This window comes from Ctenocephalides felis, unplaced genomic scaffold, assembly GCF_003426905.1.
Source record: "Ctenocephalides felis isolate EL2017-DRISC unplaced genomic scaffold, ASM342690v1 CF-g0.4_SCAFFOLD_01886, whole genome shotgun sequence".
NCBI lineage: Eukaryota > Metazoa > Arthropoda > Insecta > Siphonaptera > Pulicidae > Ctenocephalides > Ctenocephalides felis.
In genome coordinates this window covers 114,830,400-114,846,392 of record NW_020538040.1, presented here as the reverse complement: position 1 = coordinate 114,846,392, position 15,993 = coordinate 114,830,400, and the positions used below count along the sequence as shown (strand labels likewise).

The window sequence follows — 15,993 nt, the reverse complement described above, 5'->3', positions numbered from 1 at the left end:
TAACAAGAAGGTCTTGATATGTAGGCTTGCAAAAAATCTTGAGGAAATTTCTAGAGTCTTCAAACTTGTAGAATATTTGAAAAGCAATGTCTTGAGAATAATAAAAAATCTTGAATATTTTAAGTTGAAATTGTCCAATTTTTCAGCCCTTGGATTATATAAAGCGAGAGTTTTTTCTTCAGATGATGAAATAATATGATAAAATTGTTCTTGGGCATCCATCCAGTAACTAAAAACAGTTTTATTGAAAGAAAATGTTTTTATTCAGAAAACATACGTTTCGGGTCTTGATTTGACCTAATTTTGATTTTTACTGTAGAGACTCAACAACTCCATTATTTTTTTAGATATTACCCTTTTTATAAATAACGGCTCCATCACTACATGTTGGTATCAAAAATCCACTTGGTCTGGACGTTATTTAAACTTCCAATCCTATAACCCCAAATCGACTAAGATTGCAACTATCATCAACTTACTAGATCATGCCATTCTTCTTTCTCATCCATCACATTGCGAAAAAAATATTAATTTGATATATTCTACTCTTCAAAATAATTCCTATCCACTACAACTTTTACGCTCAGTAATAAATAAGAGATTACCTTTTCTTTGTAATAAATTTCGTACATCTTCCTTATTTACCTCCCAATCACAACAAAATAGTATCATTTCACAAACCCTTATCCCTGTTCCTGAAAACTCACTATCTCTCAATTCTATCATCTCATTATCGTACATTGACTGCTGCCTTTTCCACTCATGGAAAAAAACTTTTTTCATCCGTTGGTCTGAAGCTAGTGTGTTCGACTGGACACACTCTCACAGACTTATACACTAATTTAAAAACTTCTACCCCTATCTCCCGCACGTCAAACGTCGTATATGTCATTGACTGTAATGATTGTTCAAGTTGTTATGTTGGAGAAACATCACAATTTCTCTCAAAACGAATGCGCCAACACGAACTTAATAGTTTAAGCAAGAAACAAAATAAAACCATGATCACAAAACATGTCTCCAACTTTAAACATTCCTTTAATTTCACCAATCCAAGTGTTATCCATCGAGAAGCCAACACTTTACGCAGAAAGTTCGCTGAGAGTATTTTCATACAAATATTACCTGCTATTAACAAACGATTTGATTCGGCTTCTCTTTGCAATATATACCGCGATGCTTCGAATAATTTTTTCAATATGCGCAATACATCCTAACATTTCTTTTATGTATATATATGTATGTATGTGTATGTGTGTGTATGTATATATATATATAATATATATATATATATATATATATATATATATGTATGTATGTGTGTATATATATATATGTGTTTACATATATGTGTATATGTATATGTGTATATGTTTGTATATGTATGTATGTGTAAGTGTATACATATATGCATTTTATGTGTTGTTTTGCGTAAATATACATATATATTTTACTATGTTATAATTTTTTATATAATAACTTGTTCCATAACTAATATCGTTTTATAGTTAATATTTATACTTTTTCTTGAAAATTTCTCTTCATCACATATTTTTTTCATTTTTACATTGTCTATCATGGTTTTATTATGCTTCTATATTTTCATTTTTATCCACATATGTTATACCATTGATTATGGTTTGTTTCCACATGCTATATTTTTTCTATGTTCCTACTGCACATGATCGCTGAGAAAATCTTCGTAATATAAAACCACTAAAAATCTCTCTATCCCGTTCTCTCATCCAATGACGATACAGTTTCCACAATTTTCCGCAAACACATACGCACACATTTTACATGTAATACATACTCCAAGCTGACAACATATTCGTTTGGAATAAGCTGTTTTATAATAAAATATATTATTTATTTTAATTTTACAATTTTTTAACATTTAACATAACTCGACGTTTCATCAATTTGTTGTTTCATTTTTTTTCGTGCAATCTCGTGTGTTTTTGGGTTTTTTTTTTCAAATATATTTGTATGGTACGTTTCTTTACATTTGTTTATTATATGTTTGTTTTTCATATATAATTTTCACATAAATTCTTTCACAATATATATTTGTTTTAAAACAAGTTTATTAAATTGGTTAGATTTATTTAATTGGTTAAATATTTAATTGTAGCACTGAAGATGGGCCAAATCAAGACCCGAAACGTATGTCTCTGAATAAAAACTTTTTCTCTCAATAAAACTGTTTTTAATTACTGGATGGATGCCCAAGAAACAATTTCATCATATTATTTCACCATCTGAAGAAAAACCTCTCTCTTTATATATATATATATATATATATATATATATATATATATATATATATATATATATATATATATTGTAGAGTTTCGAACAAGAATCCAAAAATAATAAAAAATAAAAAAACAAGAAAAGTTTTTAATAAACAATTTCTTTATTTAATTATTTGTTTGCTGTCGACGTTTCGGAACTAGGTACGTTCCATCTTCAGGACATCTGTCAAGAAACATGATCTTGATGAGATTTTAGCAAACAATATGTTTAGGAAAAGAAAATAGATTTTTCTTAAATAATTAATTGATTGCAAAAAAAAATATAATAATGTACAGAAATATGATAATATGATCAAAATGAAAATGATAAAAATGATAAAAATAAATGAGTGGATTATCAGAACAGGATATTAAACATAATATATATATATATATATATATATATATATGTATCTTGATAGTTTTTTCGACGTTGAAACATATTTCAAAGTAACTAGCAGCCCATTCGTCGAAATAAAGAATAATTAATCTATATTGGTGTTTATATTAGTTAATAAAATTTTCAAGTTGTTGTAGTTGCTGAATGATGACACGCATCTTGTGTCGAAACGTATAAATAAAAGTTTTTATACTTTATACCTTTTTTATTTCGACGAATGGGCTGCTAGTTACTTTGAAATATATATGTATATATATATATATATATATATATATATATATACAGGGCCGGTCCTGCCTTGTATGCGATGCATGCAAAAAATGCGGGCGCAAGCCTTAGGGGGCGCCAAAACTAGTTTTGAAAATTGGGAATCACATTGCGAAAAAAATATTAATTTGATATATTCTACTCTTCAAAATAATTCCTATCCACTACAACTTTTACGCTCAGTAATAAATAAGAGATTACCTTTTCTTCGTAATAAATTTCGTACATCTTCCTTATTTACCTCCCAATCACAACAAAATAGTATCATTTCACAAACCCTTAACCCTGTTCCTGAAAACTCACTATCTCTCAATTCTATCATCTCATTATCGTACATTGGCTGCTGCCTTTTCCACTCATGGAAAAAAACTTTTTTCATCCGTTGGTCTGAAGCTAGTGTGTTCGACTGGACACACTCTCACAGACTTATACACTAATTTAAAAACTTCTACCCCTATCTCCCGCACGTCAAACGTCGTATATGTCATTGACTGTAATGATTGTTCAAGTTGTTATGTTGGAGAAACATCACAATTTCTCTCAAAACGAATGCGCCAACACGAACTTAATAGTTTAAGCAAGAAACAAAATAAAACCATGATCACAAAACATGTCTCCAACTTTAAACATTCCTTTAATTTCACCAATCCAAGTGTTATCCATCGAGAAGCCAACACTTTACGCAGAAAGTTCGCTGAGAGTATTTTCATACAAATATTACCTGCTATTAACAAACGATTTGATTCGGCTTCTCTTTGCAATATATACCGCGATGCTTCGAATAATTTTTTCAATATGCGCAATACATCCTAACATTTCTTTTATGTATATATATATATGTATGTATGTGTATGTGTGTGTATGTATATATATACATATTAATATATATATATATATATATATATATATGTTTGTATGTGTGTATATATATATGTGTTTACATATATGTGTATATGTATATGTGTATATGTTTGTATATGTATGTATGTGTAAGTGTATACATATATGCATTTTATGTGTTGTTTTGCGTAAATATACATATATATTTTACTATGTTATAATTTTTTATATAATAACTTGTTCCATAACTAATATCGTTTTATAGTTAATATTTATACCTTTTCTTGAAAATTTCTCTTCATCACATATTTTTTTCATTTTTACATTGTCTATCATGGTTTTATTATGCTTCTATATTTTCATTTTTATCCACATATGTTTAACCATTGATTATGGTTTGTTTCCACATGCTATATTTTTTCTATGTTCCTACTGCGCATGATCGCTAAGAAAATCTTCGTAATATGAAACCACTAAAAATCTCTCTATCCCGTTCTCTCATCCAATGACGATACAGTTTCCACAATTTTCCGCAAACACATACGCACACATTTTACATGTAATACATACTCCAAGCTGACAACATATTCGTTTGGAATAAGCTGTTTTATAATAAAATATATTATTTATTTTAATTTTACAATTATTTAACATTTAACATAACTCGACGTTTCATCAATTTATTGTTTCATTTTTTTTCGTGCAATCTCGTGTGTTTTTGTGTTTTTTTTTTTTCAAATATATTTGTATGGTGAGTTTCTTTACATTTTTTTATTATATGTTTGTTTTTCATATATAATTTTCACATAAATTCTTTCACAATATATATTTGTTTTAAAACAAGTTTATTAAATTGGTTAGATTTATTTAATTGGTTAAATATTTAATTGTAGCACTGAAGATGGGCCAAATCAAGACCCGAAACGTATGTCTCTGAATAAAAACTTTTTCTCTCAATAAAACTGTTTTTAATTACTGGATGGATGCCCAAGAAACAATTTCATCATATTATTTCACCATCTGAAGAAAAACCTCTCTCTTTATATATATATATATATATATATATATATATATATATATATATTGTAGAGTTTCGAACAAGAATCCAAAAATAATAAAAAATAAAAAAACAAGAAAAGTTTTTAATAAACAATTTCTTTATTTAATTATTTGTTTACTGTCGACGTTTCGGAACTAGGTACGTTCCATCTTCAGGACATCTGTCAAGAAACATGATCTTGATGAGATTTTAGCAAACAATATGTTTAGGAAAAGAAAATAGATTTTTCTTAAATAATAAATTGATTGCAAAAAAAAATATAATAATGTACAGAAATATGATAATATGATCAAAATGAAAATGATAAAAATGATAAAAATAAATGAGTGGATTATCAGAACAGGATATTAAACATAATAGAAAATTTTTTCAATCTCACAGCTCTCGTTCAAGTGTTTACACGTGTTACAAATGACACAACAGATTCAATTAGTTAGTTTTCAAAAGCCAATCGCACAACATCCAGAGAACAATATTATTTGTGTTTTCAAATAATAATTTTTAAAAAAAGACAAATCTTTTAGTAATTTTGATTTACAAAATCTAATTATTCGGCGGAAAATTAACTCACAAATACATTTTTTGTTAAAAAGCTTGTTTAGTGAAAGAGTGCTAACATATATTCAAACATACAGGTAATTAATTCAACTTTGTCATTAACCTTTTCTTAAAAAATTTTCCATAACTTTCAAAAAAATTTCTATTATGTTTAATATCCTGTTCTGATAATCCACTCATTTATTTTTATCATTTTTATCATTTTCATTTTGATCATATTATCATATTTCTGTACATTATTATATTTTTTTTGCAATCAATTTATTATTTAAGAAAAATCTATTTTCTTTTCCTAAACATATTGTTTGCTAAAATCTCATCAAGATCATGTTTCTTGACAGATGTCCTGAAGATGGAACGTACCTAGTTCCGAAACGTCGACAGTAAACAAATAATTAAATAAAGAAATTGTTTATCAAAAACTTTTCTTGTTTTTTTATTTTTTATTATTTTTGGATTCTTGTTCGAAACTCTACAAAATATACACAAATCCAAGATTCTACCATTCAATATATATATATATATATATATATATATATATATATATATATATGTATCTTGATAGTTTTTTCGACGTTGAAACATATTTCAAAGTAACTAGCAGCCCATTCGTCGAAATAAAAAATAATTAATCTATATTGGTGTTTATATTAGTTAATAAAATTTTCAGATTGTTGTAGTTGCTGAATGATGACACGCATCTTGTGTCGAAACGTATAAATAAAAGTTTTTATACTTTATACCTTTTTTATTTCGACGAATGGGCTGCTAGTTACTTTGAAATATGTTTCAACGTCGAAAAAACTATCAAGATATATATATATATATATATATATATATATATATATATATATACAGGGCCGGTCCTGGGGTCCTTAGCGCCCGCATGCAACTTTATATCTAGCGCTCCCCCCCCTATTAATTTTAACTGTTTTAACTGTTTGTCGTTAAAATTATATAAATATTTACATATTTTTTAAAAATTAATTTTTGATTATTCTGGATTTAGTACAAATCAAATTTTCAATTTTTTTTAACGTATGTGTCATATTAATATTTGGGTTTTAAAACATTTTACTCATTTATTATGCAATTTTTTGTATTGAGCAACTCATGCTAAGAGAGATAAAAAAACTAGCTTTTCATTTTCAATCATAATACTCATATTTCATGGTTTCAGTTGGATTTTTTAAATTTTAATTTAATTTAATTTTTCATTATTCACAATATTCAAAATTGCGTCGTAAACTTCTCCTTATTGATATCGTAAGAGCCGATTTGTATTTATCTTTGCTTTCCCGATATATTCAGAGTATCAGGTTTTAAAGTTAAATTTTTAACGTATTTTAGAAGTACTGTCCAAAAATCACTAAAAAATGCAAAGAAAAAACACATTTCTTGAGCTATATTGAAAAAAAAACTAATTATATGTGATATGTATTATTTCTGCATAGTTAATTATTATTAAATTTAGAGTATCGATATCACTAGGTATAAAAAAACCTCAAGATTTTTGTTCCAAAGTAAATTTTGCTTCCATTTTTCATATTTGTTCAATTTCCATAAACCTAACTACGCATGTCTTCAACATTCAAAGTTCATCAGATACGAAACAATTGCAACAAAAACGAAAGTTACAATTTAATTTTCCGAAATAAACATGCCATTTTCTAAGCACTGACCCACCATTTTCTATTTTTCCGATTATTGTTTGTTTAAACTAAATCAGCTTGTATAACTTCATTCAAAGAAAAAAAATAATAAGTAGATTAAGCAATAAACAGAGCTGTTATTTACTAATTTGCAGAATTATTAATCGGTTAATTGTTTCTACTAATATCACATTGCAAAATAAATATGCTTTTTGCGTCTCCGTATCCCTAGTTAAATTAGATTGTTTATTATAATTTATTAAGTATTCTAGATTTTATATAAATAATAAATAATATATTATAAATTTAATTTTCAAAACTAGTTTTGGCGCCCCCTAAGGCTTGCGCCCGCATTTTTTGCATGCATCGCATGCAAGGCAGGACCGGCCCTGTATATACGAGGTGTGTTCAAAAAGTACCCGGAATTACTAATAATTAAATTTCGCGGGTCTGGAGTGTCTGATTGTCAAAATTTTTTTTTTAATGTAGACGAATAAATAAATATTTTTTTGAAAAAACGAAAATTCCGGGTACTTTTTGAACAGACCTCGTATATATATATATATATATATATATATATATATATATATATATATATTAACAAAGTCTAATAATCGGGCATAACATCAATAAAAAACATGAATTTTTTTCAAAAATTTATTTTAAATCCATACGTTTCGGCTATAATCCTAGCCTTCATTCAGTGGAAACTAACTCACATGTGCAGAATCTTGGTAAAAATATTTTTTAAAAAATGTCTTTCTCCATTACATCTTCAACCAGTCTACGAATAACACACTATCCATTTGTGATTTTTTCAAATCAGTATTTTGTGAAAATATTGTGTAATTTCAAGTTAATGTTTATAATACATAGTGTAGTGCATTACCATATCCTAATACCATGGATTATTAAAATTTTCCAATTTAACAATAAGATCAACTAATTGTAAGTACTGATTACTGTTTTATTTTTTTCTTTTCACTCCAATTCAATTGTTTTAGTTTTTAATTTTATTTTTAGTTTCCACTGAATGAAGGCTAGGATTATAGCCGAAACGTATGGATTTAAAATAAATTTTTGAAAAAAATTCATGTTTTTTATTGATGTTATGCCCGATTATTAGACTTTGTTAATACATATGTCAACATCAAATTCAGAATCATACAAAATATATATATATATATATATATATATATATATCTTATATATAAAATTCTTCTGTAACTATGTATGAATGGTTAAACCTCCTAAACTATAATGCAGATTTTCATAAATCTTCCTGAAGTTTGATCGGGAAATTTTCTAGAATTTTTAGATTCATAGAAATATAGTTAGATTGTTACATTATTACTTATGTTTATATTTGAATCGTAATAATTTATCAAATCCTGTTCACATGTGCTCTATTCAACCTACGATCAACAAAATTATTGCAGTAAATGGAGAGGAAAAAGGCGTGTGTCGGAAATAGGCTAATCTTTATTAAGTTCAGAAGTAAAAACAATTTGCACTTCGTCACCACCCACCGGATTAATTGAATTATAACTCTTTTAATTCTGATTTTATCAGTACTTGCAATACACTATTTTAGAGGTAAATAAATGAGCTACAACTTTCTCTATCATAAATTTTACCGTAACTTCTCTTATTTTGAAATGGCAAAGGATTGAAGGACTCGACAGACACTCTGGTTGGACACTATCAATATTTGTGTAACAGAAAAATAATAAAAAGCAATAATTCGTCAGTGAAACCCCTTGAATTTTCATTTACATACCTTTATATGTATCTTTTATTTTTTCAAATAGATTTTTTTTCATGAAATCATGAGCTTTTTGGAAATCGTTTGCACTAAAGTTATGGTATTTTCTAGAATCTCTTAAACCAAGTTGATTCTAGAGGGAATACGATTATTTTCAATTTTGGTGGAAATGGCACTCAAAAACTATGAAGCAAATATTGTATGCGTCTTTTATCTTCTTGATAGCTCACTCATTTTACACGCAGAAGTACTCATTTTAAAGCTTATTTTGAGTACTACAAAACTCCATATATATATATATATATATATATATATATATATATATATAAATATATACTAGATGACCCGACAGACGTTGTCCTGTACCCACCTCTACGTTTTTTTAATATCCTATACTAATATTTATACCGTTCAGTTAAAAATAATCATTATTGTTTTTCGAGTTACTATTTACACCAATATATGAGTGATGTTAAATGTAGTACTGTTTCAAATAAAATGATTATTCTCAATTCCCACAGTCAACACTTTAATTATCCCTTTAACAAATATTAAAATATGTTCAATAAAATTATATATTAAAAATTATACACTGCGATTTATAGAACAAATTTATTTCCAATAGCTCAATTTATTTTATTGAATTTAAGGGTTATACAATATTTTTAGACATACCTGTAGATGTGGATGTTTAAATGAATGATTTTTTGTTTATTCACGGCTAAAACATTGATTTTCCAAATTTATCACCATGTATTTATTGTCATAGCATAGATACACGTGTTGAAAATTGAAATATTTTAAAAAGTATAACAAATTCAGAAAGAATTAATATATAGCATGCGGTCAAGGTACAATATCACCTTGGATTTTTCTACCCAAAATAATTGCTTCAATAATGTTGCCTACAATTTTAGTATTTTAATATCTAAATTGCATTTTTCACACTAATAATTCAATATACATTATTACTTAAGTTCATATTTGAAGTGAATTAATTTGTCAAATTTTGTTCACATGTGCTCTATTCAACCTAACATCAACAAAATTATTGCAGTAAATGGATAGGAAAAAAGCGTATGCCCAGTTAATCTTAATCTAAAGTTCAGAAGTGAAAACAATTTGCATTTCGTCACCCCCCCCCCCCCGCATTAATTGGATTATAACTCTTTTAATTCTGATTTTATCATAACTTGTAATATACTATTTTAAAGGTGATTAAATGAGCTACAACTTTCTTTATCATAAATTTTACAGTAACTTCTATTATTTTGAAACGGCGAAGTGTTGAAGGGCTCGAAAGACACTCCGGTTGGACAGCCGCGCACTCTTTAAACAATTAGAACTCTATCAATATTTGTGTAACAAAAAAATAATAAAAAGCAATAATTAGTCTGAAAAATACCTTGAATTTTCATATATATACTTTTATACGTATTCTTTCAAAGATATTATAATGAGAAATTGGTTTTTTAAATGGATTTTTTTATGAAATCATGAGTTTTTTGAAAATCGTTTGTACTAATGTTATAGTATTTTCTAGAATCCATCAAGATCTCTCAAACCAAGTTAATTCTAGATGGAAAACGATTATTTTTAATTTTGGTGGAAATTGCGCTCATAAACTATTTGATTTAAATGAAAAAAAAAACATTGTATGCGTCTTTTAATTGCATGATAGCTCACTCATTTTACGCGCAGAAGTACTTCTTTTAAAGCTTATTTGGAGAACTCTAAAAACCCATTTTCATAATTAACTTAATATTGTTCCTAGAACACTGTAAAATAGCGATTTATTGGGATTTTTATCGATATAATTTTGTTCATCACATAATTTTCGTTAAAATGTATATTTTTGAAGATATTAGCAAAAAACGATGAAAAACGCAAAAAAGAAACAAATTTTCAGTAGCCAGTAACTTGAAAAGTATTTGCTTTTTTGAAAAACATTATTAAACATTTTTGTCTTATAATTAGTTCTTTTATCCACACCCAACGTTATTACACCACTGAAACGAAATGGCATCCCCCCGGGTAGTGCAAAGGAGTCTAAATTGTTTTCACTTTTGAACTTGAGAGTAGATGAGCCTAATTCCAAAATTCCAAACGAATTGGAAAACAGTAAAAAAAAGTTCAGACCCAAAGCGCTCCATTGAGTAAATATTCCGTACAAAATGCTAACCATATGAATTTTTGACACAATGAAACTTCTAAATAATTTTTTGAATAAGTAATTTTTTTTGTATTGTGACTTAATATAGTAAGGCAAAACGACTGCAAATTGAATATTTCTTGAGCGCAGTCACTTATGGCTCGTCTCCTTTGCACGAATTCGTACGGCGAATCTGTTCGCAAAGTGCGCAAACAAATTTATTGCAAGCAAAAGCAAACCACGCGCACGTTGAGAACACGATTCGCCGTGCGCGTCAGACGCATGCGCAGACTGTCAGACGCATGTTATATTATTTGCATCTTATATTATTTTAATTATGGCACATCTCAGCTGCTTTTCGACAATAATAATGTAGACATTACATTTTCTTTATTTTTAATCATGAGTTTATTATATTTTAATATTGCCTTAGCCTATAAGTGAATATATATACAGTTGTCATTTGTTTTTAATGTCAAACCATGCCTTAAATATTTTAAAGGTCAAACAATGATAAGCGGTTTTTTGTAATTTTTTCCATTTATTTCTACAATCTAACTCTATTTCTATGAATCAAAACATTCTAGAAAATTTCCCGAACAAACTTCAGGAAGATTCATAAAAATCCGAATTATAGTTTAGGAGGATTAATGAAACTTACATTGTTACAGAAGAATTTTATATATAAGATATATATATATATATATATATATATATAAAATAGCTATCAATCAGCTTGATAGCTCACTCATTTTACACGTAGAAGTACTCATTTTAAAGCTTATTTTGAGTACTACAAAACCCCATATATATATATATATATATATATATATATATATATATATATATATATATATATATATATATATATTAGAAATGGGCTTATCATATCCGAAGCCGGATCGGTTCGGATTTGACTCCGCTTCAGGTAGGAGTTATATCCGCTTAACAACTCCACGACTCCGACAACTTTGAAACTGAAATACTCCACACAAATGTGTTCTATAGTGCGTTGTTTATGCATCTAAGGATTTGTCAAATCCCATTTAATTTTTTAAATAAAAATTTATGAATAAAATAAAATTAAAAAAATATCAATAAAATAATTTATCTAAAAAATTTACAAATAAATGACAAGTTGTAAAACTTTTCGGTCGACCACATGATCGACTCAACGACTCGTAATTTTAACAGTGTTGACCATAGTAAAAACGCAAAACTTGAGAATCAAATTCAATTTGATTATTTTCTTTTGATGGGAAAATAATTGATTTTTTGGATTAATTTTATATAAAAATAATGTGGTAAAAGTTGTAATAAAAGCAAAACATTTATCATAAAATATTTTCACCAAATAATAATACATCTGCATTCTAATTTTTTCTTCTGCTATTTCCATTCGAGAATTAATATTATATCGAGTAGTTCGATTAGCATATTATTACTTTTACACAATTATATCATTGTGTAAAAGTAATAATATAATACTAAATATTTTTTGCTGCTTAAATACACTTGACGTCATTTATATATTTTACACTTTCTAAAGTATTGTTATTTCAGGCTATGGAAAAACCAGATTGGATATATTTCGTTTCATGTATTTTTCGGTATTTATATTCCTGACTGCCGTCATTCACGGCCAAAGATTGTCGTAGTTAGAAATATGACCCCTTACTATTCATTGTTCTGTATTTTTGAAGTGATATTTTTGTATTTTCTGTAAAAAAAACCGTATACCTAAAAGGTCATAAAACTGCCTATGAGACGAGAAAGCGACAGCTTCCTTCCTAAAGCAAAAACGCGGTAACAGATTTAGTACCAGTTTAGGGAAGTCGGATATGACAAATCCGGTGAGACAACTCCACTCGGATTCACTCCGAAGGAGGAGTTGTATCTGAATGATAACTCCGGAGTGAGTTACCCATCTCTATATATATATATATATATATATATATATATATATATATATATATATATATATATACAGGGTGCGCCATTTAGACCTGCGGTATTTCAAAGTTGAATAACTCTGTCGGTAATTATCAGATTTTGACAAATGAACAAGATTTATTTAGGATATTTCATGCCATTTATTTCAAACCAGGTTTAGAATACAACGTCGATTAAATGACCACCTTCATTTGATACACAAAAAGCAGCTCTTTTTCGCGCATTCTGCATAACATTGGCCAGCATTTCAGGCGTTATAGCAGCTATTTCGGCCAGTATGTTACCTTTTAATTCGTCGATTGTCTTCGGCTTGCTGACATAAACTTTGCTTTTTAAATAGCCCCAAAGGAAAAAGTCAGGTACGGTTAAATCTGGAGAACGAGGCGGCCACTCCAAATCACCATTTTTCGACACAACGTGTCCCGGGAACTTGCGCTGCAAAAACTGCATCGTAGCAACTGCGGTGTGGCAAGGTGCGCCGTCTAGTTGAAAATAAAAGTTAGTGAGGCCTTTTTCACGCATTTGCGGACACACAAAGTGCGCCAACATCCAACGATAACGTGCGCCGTCGATGGTTTCTCCAACTTTGAAAAAAAAATGGTCCTATGATGGTTTTAGAGCACACTCCAGCCCAAACAGTAATTTTTTGATCGTGCAGTGGTGTTTCATGAATCACGTGTGGGTTTTCTGTTCCCCAAATCCGACAGTTTTGTTATTGACTCCGCCGGAGAGGGTGGAACGATTGTTTTCAATGTAAAGCGTTACGATTACGATTTCAGCGCGTTCTTTCGGTGTGTATTGACTCATGTCTAAAATGGCACTAAATGACGTTTCAGAATCATGCTCATTTGTCAAAATCTGATAATTACCGACAGAGTTATTCAACTTTGAAATGCCGCAGGTCTAAATGGCGCACCCTGTATATATATATATATATATATATATATATATATATATATCTTATATATACAATTCTTCTGTAACTATGTATGAATGGTTAAACCTCCTAAACTATAATTCAGATTTTCATAAATCTTCCTGAAGTTTGTTCGGGAAATTTTCTAGAATTTTTAGATTCATAGAAATATAGTTACATTGTAGAAATAAATGGAAAAAAATACAGAAAACCGCTTATCACTGTTTGCTCTTCAAAATATTTAAGGCATGGTTTGACATTAAAACAAATTAAAAAATTGAAGACTGTCATTTGCCAAACATTTCCATTCACTTATAGGCTAAGCAATATTAAAATATAATATATCTATGATTATGAATAAGAAAAATGTAATGACTACATTATTATTGCCAAAAAGCAGCTGAGATGTGCCAAAAATTAAAATAAAATTTACAGTCAACATCTGACAGGTGATGCAGTCTGCGTATGCGTCTGTCAGTGATCGCACATCAAACTTAGCCTATAATTCACTTTGATTGATTATTATTTTTTAACTTTTAAATGCAGTCATGTTTTGCCTTACTTTACTAAATCACGATACAAAAATAATTTACTTATGCAAACAATTATTTAGAAGTTTCATTGTGTCAAAAATTCATATGTTTGGCATTGGATACGAAATATTTACTCAAGACAATGGAGCATTTTGGGTCTGAATATTTTTAATGTGCTCCAATTTGCATGAAATTTTGAAATTAAGTTCATCTTACTCTCAAGTTTAAAAGTAAAAATAATTTAGAATCATTTGCCACTTCCCGGGGGGATGACATCCTTTTTCAGTGGTGCAATTGTATCTCTTTCAAACTAACGTCGGATATCGATAAAAGAACTAATTAGAAGAGAAAAATGTTTAATAATGTTTTTCAAAAAAGAAATTGCTTTTCAAGTTACTGGCTACTGAAAATTTGTTGTTTTTTGCGTTTTTCATCGTTTTTTGCAAATATTTCTAAGAATATACATTTAAACGAAAATCATGCAATAAACAAAATTATATCAATTAAAATCCTAATAAATCGGTGTTCTATAAATTGTTCTAGGAACAATATTAGGCTAGATATGAAAATGGGGTTTTGTAGTACTCAAAATAAGCTTTAGAATGAGTACTTCTGCGTGTAAAATGAGTGAGCTATCAAGCAGATAAAAGACGCATACAATATTTGTTTCATTTAAAGCAAATATTTTTTGAGTGCCATTTCCACCAAAATTGAAAATAATCGTATTCCCTCTAGAATCAACTTGGTTTGAAAGATTCTGGAAAATACCATAACTTTAGTGCAAACGATTTTCAAAAAGCTCATGATTTCATGAAAAAAATCTATTTAAAAAATAGAAGATACGTATAAAGGTATATAATTGAAAATTCAAGGTCTTTTACTGACGAATTATTGCTTTTTATTATTTTTCTGTTACACAAATATTGATAGTGTTCAACCAGAGCGTCTTTCGAGTCCTTCAATCCTTTGCCATTTCAAAATAAGAGAAGTTACGGTAAAATTTATGATAGAGAAAGTTGTAGCTCATTTAATTACCTCTAAAATAGTGTATTGCAGGTACTGATAAAATCAGAATTAAAAGAGTTATAATTCAATTAATTCGGTGGGTGGTGACAAAGTGCAAATTGTTTTCACTTCTGAACTTAAGATAAAGATTAGCCTATTTCCAACCCACGCTATTTTCCTGTCCATTTACTGCAATAATTTTGTTGATCGTAGGTTGAATAGAGCACATGTGAACAGGATTTGATAAATTAATTCGGTTCAAATATAAACTTAAGTAATAATGTATATTGAATTAATAGTGAAAAAAAATTAATTTAGATCGTAAATTACCAAAAGCCCATTAAAATATGGTACGTAATTATAAAAATTATAGGCAACATTATTGAAGCAATTATTTTGGGTAGAAAAATCCAAGGTGATATTGTACCTATACCGCGAATGCTATATATTAATTCGTTCTGAATTTGTTATACCATTTAAAAGACTCCAATTTTCAACACGTATGTCTTATGCTATGACCATAAATCACAAATGCAGACGATGATTTTCTGTGTGATAAATTTGGAAAGTCAATGTTTTAGTCGTGAATAAACAA

At 28.2% G+C, this 15,993-nt stretch overlaps 2 protein-coding genes across 2 annotated transcripts in view; both read right to left on the bottom strand.

The window, feature by feature from the left end:
* LOC113374830 (septin-7) overlaps nucleotides 1-15,993 on the bottom strand; it is a 334,150-nt gene that overhangs the window by 127,693 nt on the left and 190,464 nt on the right. The gene's annotated exons all lie outside the window — the stretch shown is intronic.
* Nucleotides 13,011-13,466, bottom strand: LOC113378232. The gene has a single exon (XM_026618761.1). The coding sequence runs from the start codon at nucleotides 13,464-13,466 to the stop codon at nucleotides 13,101-13,103; it is 366 nt and encodes a 121-aa protein (XP_026474546.1). The 3' UTR covers nucleotides 13,011-13,100.

Coding starts and splice junctions, on each gene's coding strand:
- LOC113378232 (XM_026618761.1), bottom strand. CDS start 13,466: ATGCGTGAAAAAGGCCTCACTAACTTTTATTTTCAACTAGACGGCGCA.